Source organism: Vulpes vulpes, chromosome 12 (assembly GCF_048418805.1).
Source record: "Vulpes vulpes isolate BD-2025 chromosome 12, VulVul3, whole genome shotgun sequence".
NCBI lineage: Eukaryota > Metazoa > Chordata > Mammalia > Carnivora > Canidae > Vulpes > Vulpes vulpes.
This window is the reverse complement of record NC_132791.1, coordinates 19,103,643-19,121,318: the sequence shown is the minus strand read 5'-3', so window position 1 is coordinate 19,121,318 and position 17,676 is coordinate 19,103,643. Positions and strand designations below refer to the sequence as shown.

Here is a 17,676-nt window from a genome sequence, read left to right as displayed (position 1 = left end):
CCCCCCGTTCACACCTCGTTCTCTGTCTTTGGTGGGGGACACTCAATGTCGAAGCCGTTTGTAAGCCGTGTTTTCTTCTCTTCCAGCCTGCGTTCTGCTGGCTGCCTTGGCACCTTCTCTTCCACCCGGGAGAAGGGCTTCTGACCATCTTCTACAACCAACTTCTCTTTTTGATTGAAGGGGGTCGTGGGCTCGGATGGGGGTCTCTCGGGGAGCAGTGGCTGGGGGCTCAGCAGCTCAGAGCAGGGCCTCAGGGACACCAGAACTGGTCCTGGGAGGGAAGCAAAAGGCTGTAATGGGGCCTGAGTGCTCATGAGCAGATGCTGACATCCTCAGGCACAGAGCCACACACAGACGCACAGAGCCCGGCACAGGAGTAGAGCTCTGGCCACAAGCAGACAGGAACCAGCCCACACACAAGGGCACCAGAGTGCAAACACACACTCAAGTGATCATCTAAGCAAAGCCTGGTTTGCAGGAGCAGCAGAGGACAAGCCCTGGAGCTGCACCCCAAATGCCACGAGTGCTTCCAGTGTCCTTGCTTTGTAGGGACAGTCCCACACACATTGCCTTCTGTCACCTACCAGTTTCTGAATCTTCCCAATGGCTCTGAGAAGCAGGGGAGGCCAGGGATCACAGTCTCAGAAGAGGCAAGGGGACCAGAGAGGAGCAGACCAAGTGTGACCCAAAGCGGGGAGGAAGAAGAAGAGGGAGGTCCCGGGCACAGAGGCAGCTGCTGGAGCAGGGCTGGGGAGCACTCATTGCCTCCCCTGGGCTGGTCCTTAGGTGGACAGGATGGGGAGGGTGTCGGCCTAGGGAGGAAGGACGTGGGGTGGGACCTACTGCCTACAGGGTCTCTCAGGTTGAAGAGTAATTGCAAAGTAGGGATGGGAGGATGAGCAAGGGCACTCAGCTGAGACTGTCCACTCACTCTGCACAGCCTGGAGTTTCAAGAAGTTTTCTATAGAGCAAAATCCCTTGATTTGGAAGTTTCCTGAGCCACTTGGGCCAACCTCTTCCTTCTTGGAGCCATATGTGACCATCCTCATCAGTGGGGACTGACTGTAAAGGATCATTTATCTGGAAGTGTGGGGTCAACCCCTTCTCAGCTACTTGGGGCCACTGGACACTCCATTTCCCCTCGCATTTGCATGGGGCCTTTTGCCTGCCTCCCTCACCTTTATTCATCCCACGGAGCCACTCCTGGGCTGTCAGAGAGGGCTGGGCTCCTGCCGTGGGTGGGTAGATGTCCTCTTGGTAAGACTCCGACTGTAGAAGAAGCCAGGACGGTGAGGGCTGTGGTGGCAAGGAAGCTGCCCGGATGGGAGGGCCCTCAGGGAGCTGGGGTCCAGGCTTTCCCCACCTATGAGTTGGTGAAACTGAGGCCCAGAGAGCAAAGGGACATGCCCAAGGTCGCACTGCAACTCAAGAGCAGAGACCAGGTGGGACTCAGAACGCTTAGCTCCCAGCAACACTGTACTGACAATGAGAAGAGTCTTCCCCTTGAGGACTGGTCATCAGCCTCCCTGCTGCCTCCCAGGGACGTGGGCTCCGGGCCCCAGGTCCCAGGGCCTGTCCTCTCCAGGAGGGGCTCCCGCCTCCCTCACGGATGGCCATACCACCTTACCCGCCGAGGTACAATCATGGATATAGGCTCGATGAGGCCTTTGGTTGTAATCAGCTTGTAGAAGCGGAAGATCTCGCAGGAGGTGACGTCGAGACCTCTCTTTGGCATGATACCTGCGGGTGGATGGCCAAGGAGGGCTAAGAGGTTCCGGCTGGGCTGGGGTCACAAGGACCCAGTGTGAGTGGCAAAGCCAGGCTGCACACCTGGGCGTGAGCAGAGAGCAGCCTTCTCCCACCACCCTTCCCTCTACAAGCAGCTCATGAGCAAATACCTAGGCAGGGCTGGGCCCTGTGCTGGGGAACTGGGGTTGAAGTAATCAGACTTGGTCCTCATCCTCAAGGACTTCAGTGATGTTAGCTAGGCTCTTACAGGAAGCGTGCTCTGCTCTAGACCTTCCACGACCACCCCTCAGCTTGTGCCCAAGCTGCTCTGAACAGAGCTCCTGTCCTCGTTTTCTCTTGCTTAGCGTTGGCACGGTGTCTTTCTCCTTCCCTTTGCGTTTAATCTAGCCGTGTCTTCACTGAAGTGGGTTTTGTATAGACAACATATAGACCTGTCTTGTTTTTATTTTTTTTCCTTATTCCCAAATACACTTACAAGTACGGGCCCTCCTAGGTCAGCCTCTCTTAAGGTCATGGCTATAGTTATAACTTCTCTGCCTTGGCCTAGAACACCTTCATTCTCTGCCCATGCTGTGCTCTGCTCCCCTTTTGGCCCCTCAAATGTTGCCTCCTCTGGGAAGCCTTCCTTGACTTCCTGCCACTTGCGGGAGAACCTCCCGCACACCTCCCATGAGAGCTCCCATAGGGCCAGCGCTGATCCACCATCTGCCCTCCTAATGAGGGCCCCCATCGGACTCGTCTCCGTTACCCCAGACTCCAAGTGGCCTCAGTGGTCCACACTCACCGATCCCCTTCTGTGGGGTAAGGGAGCGGTATTCAGTCAGGTAGCTCAGGTGAGGTTTGTCGGCGCTCACCTCATAGTAGCGGATGTTTCCATCTCCCTGAGGAGGAGGGGGTACAGCTCAGAGCAGGTTCCCATCAGCCCCCTCCTGGCCCCCGCTGCCATGCAGCAGAAACCTGGTGTTCACGATGACTGAAGTGCTGGCAAAGCCACTTCACATAAGAAAACATCAGGAAACTGTCACCAAAGCAGCAGGGGGTCCCCATTTTAACACACAATCCCCCCCAACCACGACCCAAAGCCCACCTATGTGCCTTCCCAAGGTGGGAGCTCTAGGAGCACAGGCCTGAATCCCACTCCCAGCTGCACATAAAGGTCAGAAGTGGTGTGTCCTGGGACCACCCAGTGGGTCTCACCTGGTTGCCCATGTCATGGTGACTGGGGAGGGGAAGGGGGAGGAGTGCTGCTCCTGACATTGGGGGGGGAGGAGCTACTATGCCAGGTACAAGATAGTCCTACACAAAGACAACCTGCTCCCCGCCCAAAACTGATGGTACCCCTCTTGGGATATACCCACTTGTCCCACCTCATCTGGTCCCAGAACTGAGGAGGGATAAGCCTGGGGGTTTCTGACCAAAGGCCTGGCCCTGGGTGTTCCTTGGGAGCCAGGAAGGTGGGACAGGGAGAGAGTGTCCAGTAACTCCTGCCTGTCCCCATCTCTGCCCTGCAGCCGCAGGGTCCCAGGCTGCTGCCTGGCTACTGGCAGGGTTAGCCCGGGGGAGTTCTGCTTCCTGCCTCGGGGTACCAGCAGTCACCTCCCTCCCGCGCCAGGCTGACCTTCCCCACCACGTAGAGCATGTTGGTGTCTACATCGTAGAAGGGAAACAGCACGCCCGAGGAGCCATCCAGGTCCACCTCTGAGAGAGGCATGGAGAGGTTGTCCTGCAAGGGAAGGGAGACCGGGAAGGCCTGGGGGTCACTCCCGGGGGCCTTCAGTGATGTTCTCTGAAATAAGAATCCCCACCAAGGAGCTCTGAATGTGTGTGTGTGTGTGTGTGTGTGTGTGTGTGCACGCACACGCACATGCATGTATGCGTGTGAGAGAGGGGAGAGAGGCCACCACCTTTTATTTTGCCGGCATTTTGCTTTCAGTGGATCACCTCTTACACCCCTGATCGCACACAAGGCCTCCCCTGCTTGCTTTGTTACTTGTTGTAAAAGATGAAGGAGATTCAGAAAGAGGCAGCGATCTGTCCAGTCTTTGAAACTCTAGCCACGTGCTCCTTCAAATCAGTACTGCTTGGCCTGGCCCTCACCCTCACCCCGACCCCCAGCTGCTCTCCTGCCCACCTGCCTCAGGGCTCTGTTCCAAGCCCCTGTCCAGCTGTTCCCTCTGTTCAGAAGGACATCTCCGCCCTCTCTGCCCACCCTCCCCCTGTCCTGGCCCCTGAAGTGGCCACCCCCCACTTCCCCCACACCATGGCCACTCCCTCCTTGAACGAGAAGATGCACAAGGTCTGCACTCGCTCCATCCGGCTGTTGGCATCCCCCCGTTTTTCATCCCTGCATCCTTAGCGCCAGGCAGGCCATGCTAAGTAATGAGTAAGGGAATGAATGAATGAGTGAATGAATGCTTGAGCACTGAGTAAGGGAATGAATGAATGAGCACTCAGCCTCTGGGTGATGGTGAGGGGCAGTGTGGGGTGGCAGGGGAGACTCACCTGGTCCCACACGGCCAACTGCCGGTTGTTCCATCGCGATGTGCCCGTGGACAGCAGCTTATTCAGGTCCCCCAGAAATAGCACTTTGTTGGCTCGGTGCCCCGTGCAGTTGGCTTCCTGGGCGGACATGTGCGGTCAGGGGCTTGCGGGCAGCCTCTAGGGGCTCTGGCCTCCCTGCCTTTGCTGCTGCTGCTTTGTACCTAAAATACCTTCCTTGTTCACCCTAGCTCTGATTAAAGAATCTTTCCAGAAGTACTGCCTCCAGGAAGCCTTCCGAGATCCTCCACCCACTGGGATTCTCTCCCAAGATTTTTGCTGAGAGTTCTTTTCCTGAGCTAGGATAGAGGCAACCTTCAGCTCAGCTCCATGCTCAGGATGGCTGAGCGCTCACTGGATGCAAGGCATGGGGCTAGGCAGGCACTGTCGCCTGGGTTATCTCGTTTCATCCTCCTAGAGGAAGGACTAATGGCCCACTGCTGCAGATAAGGAAGCGGAGGCTCAGAGAACAGAACGTGCTTGCCTACGGTCAAACAGTGGACGGGCAGTAGTGCCATGTCTCCTGGCAGAGCTGAGGCACACCGACAAGTTCTGGATTAGACCACATTCAAAGCTGAGCTTTCAAGGTGGACAAATCAGCTAACCTCTCTTCGGCCTCTGTTTTCTCATCCAAAGCATGGGGGTGACATATCCTACCTCCCAGCAGTGCCAAAAGGACAGACAGAGGTAGCACATGTGAAGGCTTGGCCACAATGCTGATAGCATCACAACCCTGTTCTCCGAAGCCTCCCCAGCCCCTCACCGCTCCTTGCTGCTCTGCCCCCAAGACAGACCCCAGCCCAGCACAGACCTGGAGGACGGCCCCTGCTCGGGGGTCGAGTATCCGAATCTTGCGGTCTTTACAGGTGGTGGCCAGCAGGCTGCCATTGGTGTTGAAGGACATGGAGAGGATCACGCCTTGGTGGCAGCCAATTGTCCTCACGGGGTTCATGATTACAGACTCCTTTGTGTCCAGGTTCCAGACCATCACCTGTACAGCAATGAGCTGGCTCTGAGCACAGTGGCCACCCCCACCCCTGGCTCCCACAGTGGCACGCCCGCCAGGCTGCAGTGAAATACGGTATCCCCAGGAGGGAAGCCACAGATGGCAGTCTGGCCAAGAAGCCTTGGGTGGAAGGATGGATCTGCTGGCTGAAGCTACTACGTGGCAGGAGGGGAAGCCAGGAGTCAGGCTGTCTGGCGGTGAAAAGAAAACACCATCTGCTTTGGAGCAACAAAACAGCCATATCGGAAGGACCCCAGGGGATGAGCTTGTCCGGGGGTTTCAAACAATTATTAGCAGCAGTTTCCACCTCACACAGATAAACAGCGCTGCCACATTTAGCTGCATAGGTTGTGCACTGCACAGCTCCACAGCAATCCATTCTCATAGCCTGGGATGTGAATCACACCCCCTGGAGTTGTGTGCAGAATAACTTGCACAACCATAGGTGGTAGCCCTGCAGACACATCCTACATAAACAGACAAAAGAGCACTTCTGATCAGAAGGGGCAAGAGGCTCTGCCAAAGTGCCTCTGTAAATCCCTATGTTATGAAGGGAAAAGTTTAAGAGCCATGGCTATGGTCACATTCACCCATTTGTATACAGATTGAGAAACTGAGGCCTACAGAAGACAAGAGACTTTCCTAGTTCATACTGCAAGATAGAGACTGAGTTGGAATAGAATCTGGAGCTCTTATACTGTGAATTTTCCAGCTTGACAGTCAATGGGGAGGTGAGAAGCTTCTCTGGACAGGGTCTAGCCCAGCTCCTCTAGGAAGACTAATGGATTGAATAATGTATCCCCTTCCCCCACAAAACTCATGTCCACCTAAAGCTCAGCACGTGACCTTATTAGGGACCAGGGTCTTCGCAGATATAATTAGTTCTGATGAGGTCACTGGACTAGGGTGGACCCTACATCCAATGACTGGTGTCCTCATCAGAAGACGGAAGGATACACAGAAACACAGAGGAGAAGGCTATGTAAAGCTGGGGGCAGTTGGAAGTGATGCGGGTGCAGGCCAAGGATGCATGGAGCCACCAGAAGTTGCAAGAGGCATAGGAGGATTCTTCCCCTAGGGTCTTTTGCAAGGGAGCATGGACCTCTTGACACTTTGATTTTGGGTTTCTGGTCTCCAGAACTATGTGAGAATAAATTTATATTGTCTTAAGTGCCCAGTCTGGTCATGTTAGGGCGGCCCCAAGAAATGAATGCATGAACTCACCTTGTAGTCGTAGCCAGAGCTGAAGAGGATGTTGGCGGCCGTGGGGTGCCACTCCACCAGGCCCACCCTGCGGGTGTGGCCTATCAGCTCCTTCTTGCAGGCTGTGAGGTTCTTCGTCAGCAGCTGCTTGGGGATGTCCCAGATCTTAATCTTTCAGGGGAGACACAGCCAGCAGGGTATTGTTATGTTAGCCAGGGTCACCTTGGTACCCCAGCCACCCTAAGCCACAGAACTAGAAGCGCTCAGTGGGGTGCTCTCTGTATTCATCTCTCACGCCGTGGAGGGGCAGCTGGAGCCCTCAGAGGGAGAGAAGCTTTGCCAAGGTCTTCCAGCCCAAGCAGGGGCTCCCATTGCCAGAGTTGAGCCCAGGCCTCCGAATCTGCCTCCTGGTCACCCGTGCCATCCTAATGAGCTGAGCTGTGGGCAGCTGGGTGGGCCACAGGTCTGACTCCCAGGCTGGATGTCAGACCAAATCTGCCTCCTAGGCCTAGAATGTCTCTCAAAGTACAGTTGTCCCAAATGCTCAGGCTAGAACCTCAAATGCCAGGAGCAAGAGTTTGTGTTCTGTCGTCAGAACTCTAGGGAGCCAGTGCAGTCTCTGGAGCAGGACAGGGTAGGGACGAGCTCTTTCATTTGGAGTGGCCCCTTGGATGGCCTGAAAGAGGAAAGATAAAGGGCGAGAAGTCCAGGCTGGATGGGGTCGTGGGCTGTATTCCACAGTAAGGGCCTGGGAAGAGGGGCCAGGGCTTCCTTTCAGAGTAGTGTTGTCGAGGATATAAGGGTAGAGAGTAAGCTCCGTGTTACAGAGGCTGGGGACGTGGGGGCGGGGGGATGACACAGAGATGGCTGTAACCTGATGTTCTCTGTCGTCCTTCAGAGCTCTTAGGCCTCTATGTGATTGGACGCCCCTTTTCCCACAGGGTTTCCAGGTAGACTTTGCTTTCTTTGTTTTTTGTTTTTGTTTTTTTCAGACTTTGCTTTCAATTCAAAAAATATTTATTTCCTGGTCATCTGGATTTAAAACCAGCAAGGCAACCCCACGAGTGCCAGAGGCTCCCCATGATGTGTTGGGTGAATGCTGTTCCTGCACAGAACTGGCCACTGCTGGAGGGTGGACTGTGGGCAGATGTGTTTGGGAGGCGCAGACACAGCCCCCATGCTGCTCAGAGCTAGAGGGCCACCCCTGCCCCACAGGCCCCCGGGGACAGGGAGGAGACAGTCCAGCACTTAACACGGCGGGCCTGGGTGGGGTTAGGCACTGCCACCCTCAATAGTTATATCCATTCCTCCTGCCCCCTCCGGGCACCTGGGGAGGAACGGTGGCCAGAGATGAGGTAGCTAGGAATTTAATAAAGACCTTGAAGGGAGTCTTCAAAGTAGTCCTTGAAAAGGCAGGTATTCTAGGAGTGGGGACAGAGTCAGATATTGGCTACCCAACCACTGGAGACAAGGCCAATTCTCACATATGGGGCCTGACTGTCCCTTCTGTGAAGCTCCCTCCCCAGTCACTTTTTATGCTCCTCATCATCCTCTATATGGAAACTGACACAAGTCCTCTGAGAATTTTCTACTGGCTTCTCCTGATGAATTGGTCTGTTTCCTTCAATCAGACAGTGAGGGTACAGCAATACATTCTATTTCCCTTTTTGCTTTGATGGCTAGGAAGCTCTGAGCTAAACCCGGAGCTCGGCACTTGCAACCCTTCACAATCAACGTACCGAGCATCATTTCTTCACTCCCTCCATCTGTGGCTGCTGCTATTTAGGGAAGTGGGATAGCTCAGTGGAAATATATTGGGCCCTGGAATCAAGCCTTAGTCTGAAGCCTTGTTCTGCATCCTCAGCCTGTGTGACTTTGGGCAAACTGCTGTACCTCTCAGATCCTCAGGTTCTCCGTAAGAAAAACATCTTACCTTGTGAGGTTGCCGGGAGGACAAGGTGAAATGGTATGTGTAGTGAGAGTCAGTGTCTTTTATTTTAAGCTGTGTCTTTTGTTTTAAGGCAACTCACTCCATTTTAGAGGTTGGCACAGAACATATTATAAATAAATAACACCAAATGTTGTAGGGGGCCGGGATTATGACCCTGGTACAGAATAGGGGCTCAAAAAGTTGGTGCGGCTGAAGCTTTGGGGATGGTTGTGGTGCCCATATTCATATAAGGATCCCACTTCTATCCTTTTAAAGCTCCATTGTCTGTGAGGTAAAGTGTCACAAAATTTTCACGTAACAAAAAAAAAAAATGCTCCGTCCAGCATTTTAAAGTTCCCTCAAAAATGGGCTTTTCCAGTGGACTGCAAGTCTAATTGGATCCTCATTAAATGGTTGGGAGCTGTTATGCCCATTTTAGAGGTGGTGCGACTGAGGTCCAGAAAGAAGGTCTAAAGGGACAGTGCCCCAAGTCCCAGAGCCCAGAACTTTTCCCCCACAATCTCACTTAGCCTCTCCCCGCCACAGTGACCCCCACAGTGATCCCATGAAGGATCAGGGGGTCAGGAGCATCTGAACCAAATACAGACACCCTTCCACCTCCCCTGCCCCAACCCCACTCCGCTCGGGTAAGGGAACCGCCTCATGCGCTGACACTCACTGTGGTATCTTCAGAACAGGAGGCGATCTCAAAATCATTAAAAGGATTCCACTTGATGTCTAAGACGTTCCCTTTGTGCCCGCAGACCTTTGGGTAGTGGGGGTCCAATTTTCCTGTCTGCAAAACAGTGCCCAGGAGTGTTGGGGAGAAGAGGGGGCTAATTCCGCTTAAGCATCTGGATGGTCACTCGGGCAGTCAGCAATCACTGGGTAGACAGGGAAATGTAAGGGACAGAATGGGGTGTGAATCTAGGCCCTGCCATTCTTCTCTGTGTGATGCTGGGGGAGTCACATCACTTCTCTGAGCCTCAGTGTCCTCCTCAGTAAGATGGAGGCAATCATAGGTATTTCACAGGGTTCATGTGAGGATCATAGGAGATGAAGTGTGGAAAGGGTCCAGCACAGTGCCTAGCACACAGTAGGCATTCAGTAAACACTGCTGGTACAGCCACTGTGGAAAACACTCCGGCGGTTCCTTAAAAGGTGAAACATAGAGTTACCATGTGGCCTAGCTATCCCACCCCAGGCATATCCCCAAGGAAAATGAAAATACAGGCCTATAAAAAACTGGTATACCAGTGTTTGTAGCAGCATTATTCATAACAGCCAAAAGGTAGAAACAACCCAAATGTCCATCAGTGGAGGAATGGATATACAAAATGTGGTCTAGTCATACAATGGAATATTATTCAGCTAAACAATGGAATGAAGAGCTCACACACGCTCAACCTGACAACACGATAAGTGAAAGAAGTTAGACATAAGAAGCCACACACGGCATGATCCCACATAAATGATGGACCAGATGTGGTTTCACTGTTTGAGCAAATTAATACATCTTCCGCTACTCTGTATTCAGAACCCTGACTAATACATATGAAAGCTCCAGAACAGGTAAATCCATAGAGATGGATTAGTGGTTGCCCAGGACCCTGGGGGGAGAGGGCGATAGGAAGTGACTGCTAATGGACATGCTGTTTCTTTGTGGGATGCTGTTTCTTTGTGGGGTGATGAAATTTTTTTGAAATCAGACAGTGGTGATGTTTGCACAAGCATGTGACTATATTAAAAACTACTGAATCATACATCTTATTTTTATTTTTTTAAAGATCTTATTTATTTATTTGACAGGGAGAGAGCGAGAGCACAAGTAGGGGGGGCAGCAGAGGGAGAGGGAGAGGCAAGCTCCCCACTGAGCAGAGAGCCCAATGTGGAGTTTGGTGTCAGGACCCTGGGATCATGACCTGACCGAAAGCAGACATGCTTACCTGGCTGAGCCACCCAGGTGCCCCTGAATCATACATTTTAAAATGGTGAATTTTATGGTATGTGAATGATATTTCAATTAAAAAGAAAGAAAGAGCATTTCCTTCCCTTCCTTCTTTGCCTGCTGAGAATTGCTGCGTGGGTGCTAGGAGGACATGTGTCCTGAGCAGAGACTTCCAGCTCCACACACAGGCCTGGATTTCCTGGGTCATGGGACCACTGCGCTGGTTCAGTCACAGCACCTGGAGTGGGCAGTGACTAGCACACTCATTTCACTGCATGGTTTAGCAGAACAGGCCTGAGGACCCAAAGCCAAATGGACTTCATCCACATCCACCATCCGCCTTAGGTGCTGAAGCCCGCCCCCTGCCCCCAAATGCTCTGCAACCCAGTTTTCTATTTATGAGGAAGAGACAGTTGAAAAGAAAACTGGCCAATATCCATTTATTCAGCAAATCTGCACAACATAGTAGGTGACAGGTCCTATGCAAGGTGGCAGGAGCACAGGATGTAGTACCTGACCTGGCAGGATCAATGTTTTCCGGGTTTTATCTTTCAAGAACAGAGTGGACTCATGAACACCCATCGCCTCTCCTTCCCTCACCTCCCCAATTCTGCAGAAACCACTGACACCTTGCCCAACTGAGATTGAGCAAAGACAATGTGGTATCTCTAACTCAGCTTAATAAGGCTGCAAAACCACAGCTGCCATGGGAAGAGCCACAGGGCTTCTGGGTCCCTCCAGCAAACTAGCAAATGCTGACACAGAGACCCTGGTTCACGGGGGCTTTATGCATGCATCTTATAGCTCTGCAAGCAGAGGCAGTGGTCCTGCGCTCCCCTTCAGAAATACTCTGCCCAGGTCAGCTCTTGCCCTTCGGGGAAAGGGTATTAGACACCTTTGTCTGGATCCCATACTGGAGGGGAAACTCTATACAGGGCATTATTTGATAAGCTGGAACATGAAAGGTAGATCAAAGTATTGTCAGGTAGCCCCGATGGCCCAGCAGTTTGGTGCCACCTTCAGCCTGGGGTGTGATCCTGGAGACCCGGGATCGAGTCCCACATCAGGCTTGGAGCCTGCTTCTCCCTCTGCCTGTATCTCTGCCTCTCTCTCTCTCTCTCTCTCTCTGTGTCTGTCATGATTAAATAATAAAAATAAAAACCTTAAAAAAAATAAAGTATCGTTGCAACATTAAACTTTGTGAAATTAACGTAACACGGTTTTATAAGAGAATATGCCTACTTTTAGGAAAGACTCAAGTATCTAGGGATAAAGTTCAAAGATATATGTCATTTTTACATTTTTTTTAAATTTTTATTTATTTTTGATAGTCACAGAGAGAGAGAGAGAGAGAGGCAGAGACACAGGCAGAGGGAGAAGCAGGCTCCATGCACCGGGAGCCCGACGTGGGATTCGATCCCGGGTCTCCAGGATCGCGCCCTGGGCCAAAGGCAGGCGCCAAACCGCTGCGCCACCCAGGGATCCCGAGTTCAAAGATATATGTCATTTATCTTCAGATGGTTCAGAAAAACAATTATACCCTCCTATGTACATTCAGACAGAGAAAAGGAAAGAATTTGGGTCATTTGTGCATGATGTGTGAGTTCCATTTGGGCTCATCCACAAGGAAGAGAGGTTCATGCTCCCTGGCCCCCACAGTGGGTAGCACCTGGAGCCATGGCCCTGGAGGAAGAACATGCACCTACAGATTCTGGCCCAGGTCTCCACAGGACCACCCTCCAGCCACCAAGCTCTCCCTAGCCCCCAGGCCATTCTGCACGATGTCGTGGGTGAGCTTTCAAAAACTAAAATCTGGGATCCCTGGGTGGCGCAGCGGTTTGGCGCCTGCCTTTGGCCCAGGGCGCGATCCTGGAGACCCGGGGTCGAATCCCACGTCGGGCTCCCGGTGCATGGAGCCTGCTTCTCCCTCTGCCTGTGTCTCTGCCTCTCTCTCTCTGTGTGACTATCATAAATAAATAAAAATTTTAAAAAAATTATAAAAAAACAAAAACTAAAATCTGATCGTGTCGTGCACCTGCTCAAGTTTTGCAAGCTTTCTCCTCTCATGTGTAAAATGTGAATAATAATCTCTTCCTCGGGGCAGCCTGGGTGGCTGAGCGGTTTAGCGCCGCCTTCAGCCCAGGGTCTGATCCTGGAGACCCGGGATCAAGTCCCACCTCAGGCTCCCTGCATGGAGCCTGCTTCTCCCTCTGCCTGTCTCTGCCTCTCTCTCTCTCTCTCTCTCATGAATAAATAAATAAAATCTTAAAAAAAAATCTCTTCCTCGTAGGGCTATTATGAGGGTGAAGTGAAATATCGTGCATAAAAAGCCAATCAGGGATGCCCTACAGTAAGCGATCAAATAAGAACAGCTTTTGTTACGTGCGTGCGCGCGCGCGTGTATGCCCATGTGTATCAAAAAACAAGGGAAAAGACTAGAAGGAAATGCACCAAAATGCTATTCAGGGTTATCTCTAGATGGTGGGAAAATGAATAGTTGTATAATTTTCTGTGTTTGTTTTGGTTTTTAAAAAATTTTCCAAACTTTATATAAAACGGTGTGGATTTTGCAATAAATCAGAGGTATTTAATACAGAACTCCAAACTTTCTGAAAAGATGGATCCTCCCAGGATTAGCCAAAAATGTGTTACAAAACTGCAGATCTTGGAGGCCTCTCAGAGGCCGGGAATGGTAAAGACACAGCAAAACTCTCTTCTCCTGACCCGGTGGTAGGCATCACCAATGGATTATAGTACTCTCATTGACCCAGCCTGGAAGGCCATGCTGAGGGCCACAGGGAACACCACGGGGTAGGGGTGGGGGGTGCTGGGGGTCCCAGGGAACACCATGAGGCAGGGGGGTGCTGAGGGTCCCAGGGAACACCACGGGGTGGGGGGGTGCAGAGGGACTCAGGGAACACTACAGGGAGGGGGGTTGTTGAGGGTCCCAGGGAACACCATGGGGTTGAGGGAGTGCAGAGGGTCCTATAGATCACCATGGAGTGGGGGTTGCAGAGGGTCCCAGGGAACACCATGGAGTGAGGGGGGTGCAGAGGGACCCAGGGAACACCATGGGGTGGGGTGGGGTGCAGAGGGACCCAGGGAACACCACGGGGTTGGGGGGGTGCAGAAGGTCCCAGGGAACACCACGGGGTGGGGGTGAGGGGGTGCTAGGGTCCCAGGGAACACCACGGGGCGGGGCTGGGTGGGGTGGGGTGCAGAGCAGGGCTGCAGCCCAGGACTCCGGCTCCCAGGTGTGAGTCTGTGCTGTGCTTAGGCCCTGGGCTCTGAGTCAGTGTCCTGCCCACTTCTGCACACAGCCTTTCCTTTTCTCAGGCCGTTTCCTGGGTCAAAGGGCATGGGCAGCGCTGAGTCTTTTGTCTGGCACACCCAACCACTCTCTGGCCCAGAGCCCTGCCCTAATTTTGGTCTGGAATTTTTCTGCAAAGAGCCGATTGTCAGGCTGGCCTTGGGTGACAGGAGACGAGCTGCCCAGGAGCTGCATTCAGACGGGAGCGGAGACTCGCGTGAGCCACGGACTCAGGAGGGGCTTCAGGGCCGGGCACGGCTCAGATGGGCCAGCACTCCTCCCAGGCGGCCCAAAGCAGAGACCAGCCCCAGACAACTTCTCTTCTTTCTCAGGGAACGAGGGATGGCTGGCTTCCCACCCCCAGCCGGAGCCAGCAGGCTGCTCTGCCTAACAGGGTTTGTGCTGAGATCCGACATTAATAGATGTTATTAGTCAGTCTCATGGGCTATTGACTGAGCTGCTAAAAGCCCTGTCATGACAGGGACATTTATAATCAGGAGGCCACTCCTGCCTTTCAGTCCACTAGGCCAGCAGTTAGCCAGGGGACACTCGGGGGAGGAGGGGGGAACAGACCTCAGCTGCTAGGGTGGGACAGCTGTGAGGCCACTGCCACAACCCCCAGCGCTCCCAGGGGTGCAGCCGTTCCTACAAGAGTGTCACAGCTTCCAGGGACCTTTCCAACGGCCCAGGGTGGACACGAGGGTGCAGGGGTGGTAGGCACAGGTGCAGGGAGGCTGCACGGTGAGGAAGAGGTTAGGTGGGCAGGCTGATTCTGGCTTCCTGGGGTTGAGTTCCTGCTGTGGCACTCACCACCCTGCGACCTTGGGCAAGTGACTTCAGCTCTCTATGCCTCATTTCCTCATCTATGAAATGGCAACCGTAGTAGGACTTCACAGGGTGTGAGTGATTACACGAGTTCCTACGACAGTGTCTGGCACATGGCAGACTCTCTGGAAATTCACCTGTGTAAGCTCATTAGAGAAAATTACAATGACCCGGTTTTATGGTCATTCAGAATGTTTTGGGGGTGGCCTAGGGATGTACTCAGTGTGAGGCCAAACTGTCCCACAGGGGACTCCCATCTCTCCCTACACAACTGACAGGCGACTGAGCCAGGGCGCCCTCTGTGAATAAAGTGATGCCTAGATGATACTCCAGTGAATGAAGTCGCACATTCTCATGCCTGTAAGGAACAGGTCTGCAAATGTTACGCTTTAGGAACCATCATTTAAGGAATCCTTTCTGTGCCAGGCCTAGCACAGAAAGGATTGCTCACATTATTTGATTTACCTCCCAACCACCCCAAGAAGAATCCATATTTACAGTGGGCAGTGGGGGAGCAGAGGGGTTGACAGTCGTGTGCTAAGGGCGGCCGAGCCTGGGGACCTCGGAATATCTCTCTCCTCTCACTGCCTGCTCTTGCCACAGTTATCATTGGCATCAGGCGCCACTTTCATGCAGGACTTCCCTGGAACTGGAAGAGACTTTCAAACAAAACAAAACAAAACAGAAAGCAACATGCCATTCTGGCCCACACCCTGCATTTCTAGAAGGAGAATCTGAGTTTGAAGGGAGTAAGTGTGGAAGGCTGAGTTTCAAAATGTGGGCTGGGACAGAGATGGAAGCCTGATGAGGAAGGCAGGATTTGTCTGCAGGCAGCGGGGACCTCTGGAAGGGGACGGAGCAGGGGAGGGACGTGGTCAGACACAGGCTTGAGAAACTCAGTCTGGGTCTCTGGTGGCTCTTCTGCAGGCTCCTGGAGGCCACAGTGTCGGCCTGGTCCCCTCCAACCTGGTCCACTCTCCAGGCGCATCCCCAGGGCTCTATATCCCCTTACGTTCATCTCTCCCCAACCTCCACACCTCACAGCAAAGTCCACCCTGTGCACCCCCCAAGGGTGGTTCTGCTGCAGGCAGGGCCCCAGGCTCCGGGTGAGCCCAACTCCAGACCTTCCTGCCTTCCTGCGGTTGCTTCTTTTGTTCCCTGAGCACAGCCCTTATTGCCCAGGCTGTAGGAGCCTCCCTCCAAACAGGCCTGCCCTGGGTCACAGTGAGAAGAAGGAAGCTGCCTGCAGAGTCACCTAGCACCTAAGGCACCCTGGACCTTCCTTTTTTTTTTTTTTTTTTAAAGATTTTATTTATTTATTTATTCATGAGAGAAACAGAGAGGCAGACACACACAGGCAGACAGAGAAGCAGGCTCCCTGCCGGGAGCCCGATGCAGGACTCAATTCCAGGACCCCAGGATCACGACCAGAGCCAAAGGCAGACGCTCAACCACTGAGCCACCCAGGTGCCCCCAGCCTGGGCCTTCTGAGAACTTTCAGGACACTGTGTGAGGCCAGGCACTTTCTGACACTGAGGCTCCTATATACATTCCATTAAATAATTAGCCAGCTTGTACCTCCCTTCCTTCTGGCGGCACTAACTTATTGATACCTTTCTGTGCCTGGCTGGGATGTAATCCCTGGTAGCCCGCAGGGAACCCCTCTAAACCAGAGCCCAAACCAAGAAGCCACAAGCAGGTCAGTGAAACAAGAGGGAGGCCCCATGGCCACACCCAGGTGCGGGCCACATTCTGGTCCTCACCCTCAGGGCTCGGGATCCTTTGGGAAGTCGTCTCCCTGAGCCTCACCAGCCTCACCTGCAGGATGGGACAATCCTTCCTACAGAAGGGGCTAAGGAAGGCATGGCATAAGCACCTTCCCAGGTTGCCACACGAGAAAGGGCCCTGCAGGCCTGTCTGCTGGGAAGTGGCCCACTGCAGTGCGCCGTGGGGGTTACCCAAGAAAATATCAACCAAATGCAATGCGCGCTCCTTTCTGGACCCCGATGCAAAGGAACCAAGTATAAAGAGGCATTTATGAGGCAATCAGGGATATTTCCACCTGCATTTGGTGGGAAACAGGTGACACAGAAGCTACTGCCAGTGTTGCCATCCTGGCCTTGTGGTTGTATCAGAAAATGTCCCAAGTTTTTAGAATTGCACACTGAAGTTTATGGGGGTAAAAAGACAAAATGTCCAGGATTTGCTTTAAAATACTTTAGGAAGGGATGTCTGGGTGGCTCAGTCTGTTGAGCACCTGACTCTTGATTTCAGGTGGTGACCCCAGGGTCATGGGATCATGGGATCGAGCCCCACGAGTCCCATGTCCTGCTCCGCGTGGCATCTGCTTTTGAGATTCTCTCCTCTCCCTCTGCCCCTCCCCACCTGCTCTCACATGCTATAAATAAATAAATAAATAAATAAATAAATAAAATCTTTTAAAAATACTTCAGGGAAAAAAAAAAGGATGGATGAGGCAAGAGTGGCAAAGCCTTGGAAATTCTAGAATCTGGGTATAAAAAGAGTTCAGAGTATTCTTTTTATCTGCTTTTGTGTTTGAAATCCTTTTATTAATTACAAAACAAACAAACAAACAAACAAAAACAGATTAGAGCCTCGCTACTGAAAACGCATTTTGCAAACCAGCAGCATCAGCATCACCTGGGAGTAGGAATGCCAGAAATTGATGAATAAAAATACAGGATGTGTGAATTTCAGATAAATGACAAATAATTTTTTCAGTGTAAGTACACTCCATGCAATATTTTACTTATACTAAAAAATAGCTTGGGTGTTTCTTATGAAACTAAACATGTAAAACTCCTTTAGGATTCAGTGATTTGCACTCATGGGCATTTACCCAGAGAAACGGAGACTTACTTCCGTTCACACAGAAACTTATATGTAAATGTGTATAGCAGCTTTATTCCTAACAGCCCCAAACTGGAAACAATCACGTTTTGGCTTTCAGCGGGTGACCAGTTAAACGGATGGTGTGCCTCCAAACCACACAATACTACTCAGCGATAATAAAACAAGAATGAGCTATTGATCCACACCAACAAGCTGGATAGATTTCCAGGGAGTTATGCTGAGTGACAAAAGTCAAGCCCCAAAGGTTACATGCTGTATGGTTCCATTTATGTGACATTCTTAAAATGGCACAA

At 52.2% G+C, this 17,676-nt stretch overlaps 1 protein-coding gene across 1 annotated transcript in view; it reads right to left on the bottom strand.

Moving 5' to 3' along the window:
• CORO2A (coronin 2A) overlaps nucleotides 1-17,676 on the bottom strand; it is a 55,340-nt gene that overhangs the window by 3,909 nt on the left and 33,755 nt on the right. The window contains exons 3-11 of the mRNA XM_072727871.1: nucleotides 9,106-9,222; nucleotides 6,518-6,667; nucleotides 5,099-5,278; nucleotides 4,252-4,368; nucleotides 3,368-3,472; nucleotides 2,534-2,630; nucleotides 1,628-1,740; nucleotides 1,179-1,269; nucleotides 15-271 (exon numbers count right to left, since the gene is read on the bottom strand). Of these exons, the coding sequence (XP_072583972.1) occupies nucleotides 15-271; nucleotides 1,179-1,269; nucleotides 1,628-1,740; nucleotides 2,534-2,630; nucleotides 3,368-3,472; nucleotides 4,252-4,368; nucleotides 5,099-5,278; nucleotides 6,518-6,667; nucleotides 9,106-9,222 (1,227 nt within the window). The remainder of the gene's footprint in view (nucleotides 1-14; nucleotides 272-1,178; nucleotides 1,270-1,627; nucleotides 1,741-2,533; nucleotides 2,631-3,367; nucleotides 3,473-4,251; nucleotides 4,369-5,098; nucleotides 5,279-6,517; nucleotides 6,668-9,105; nucleotides 9,223-17,676) is intronic.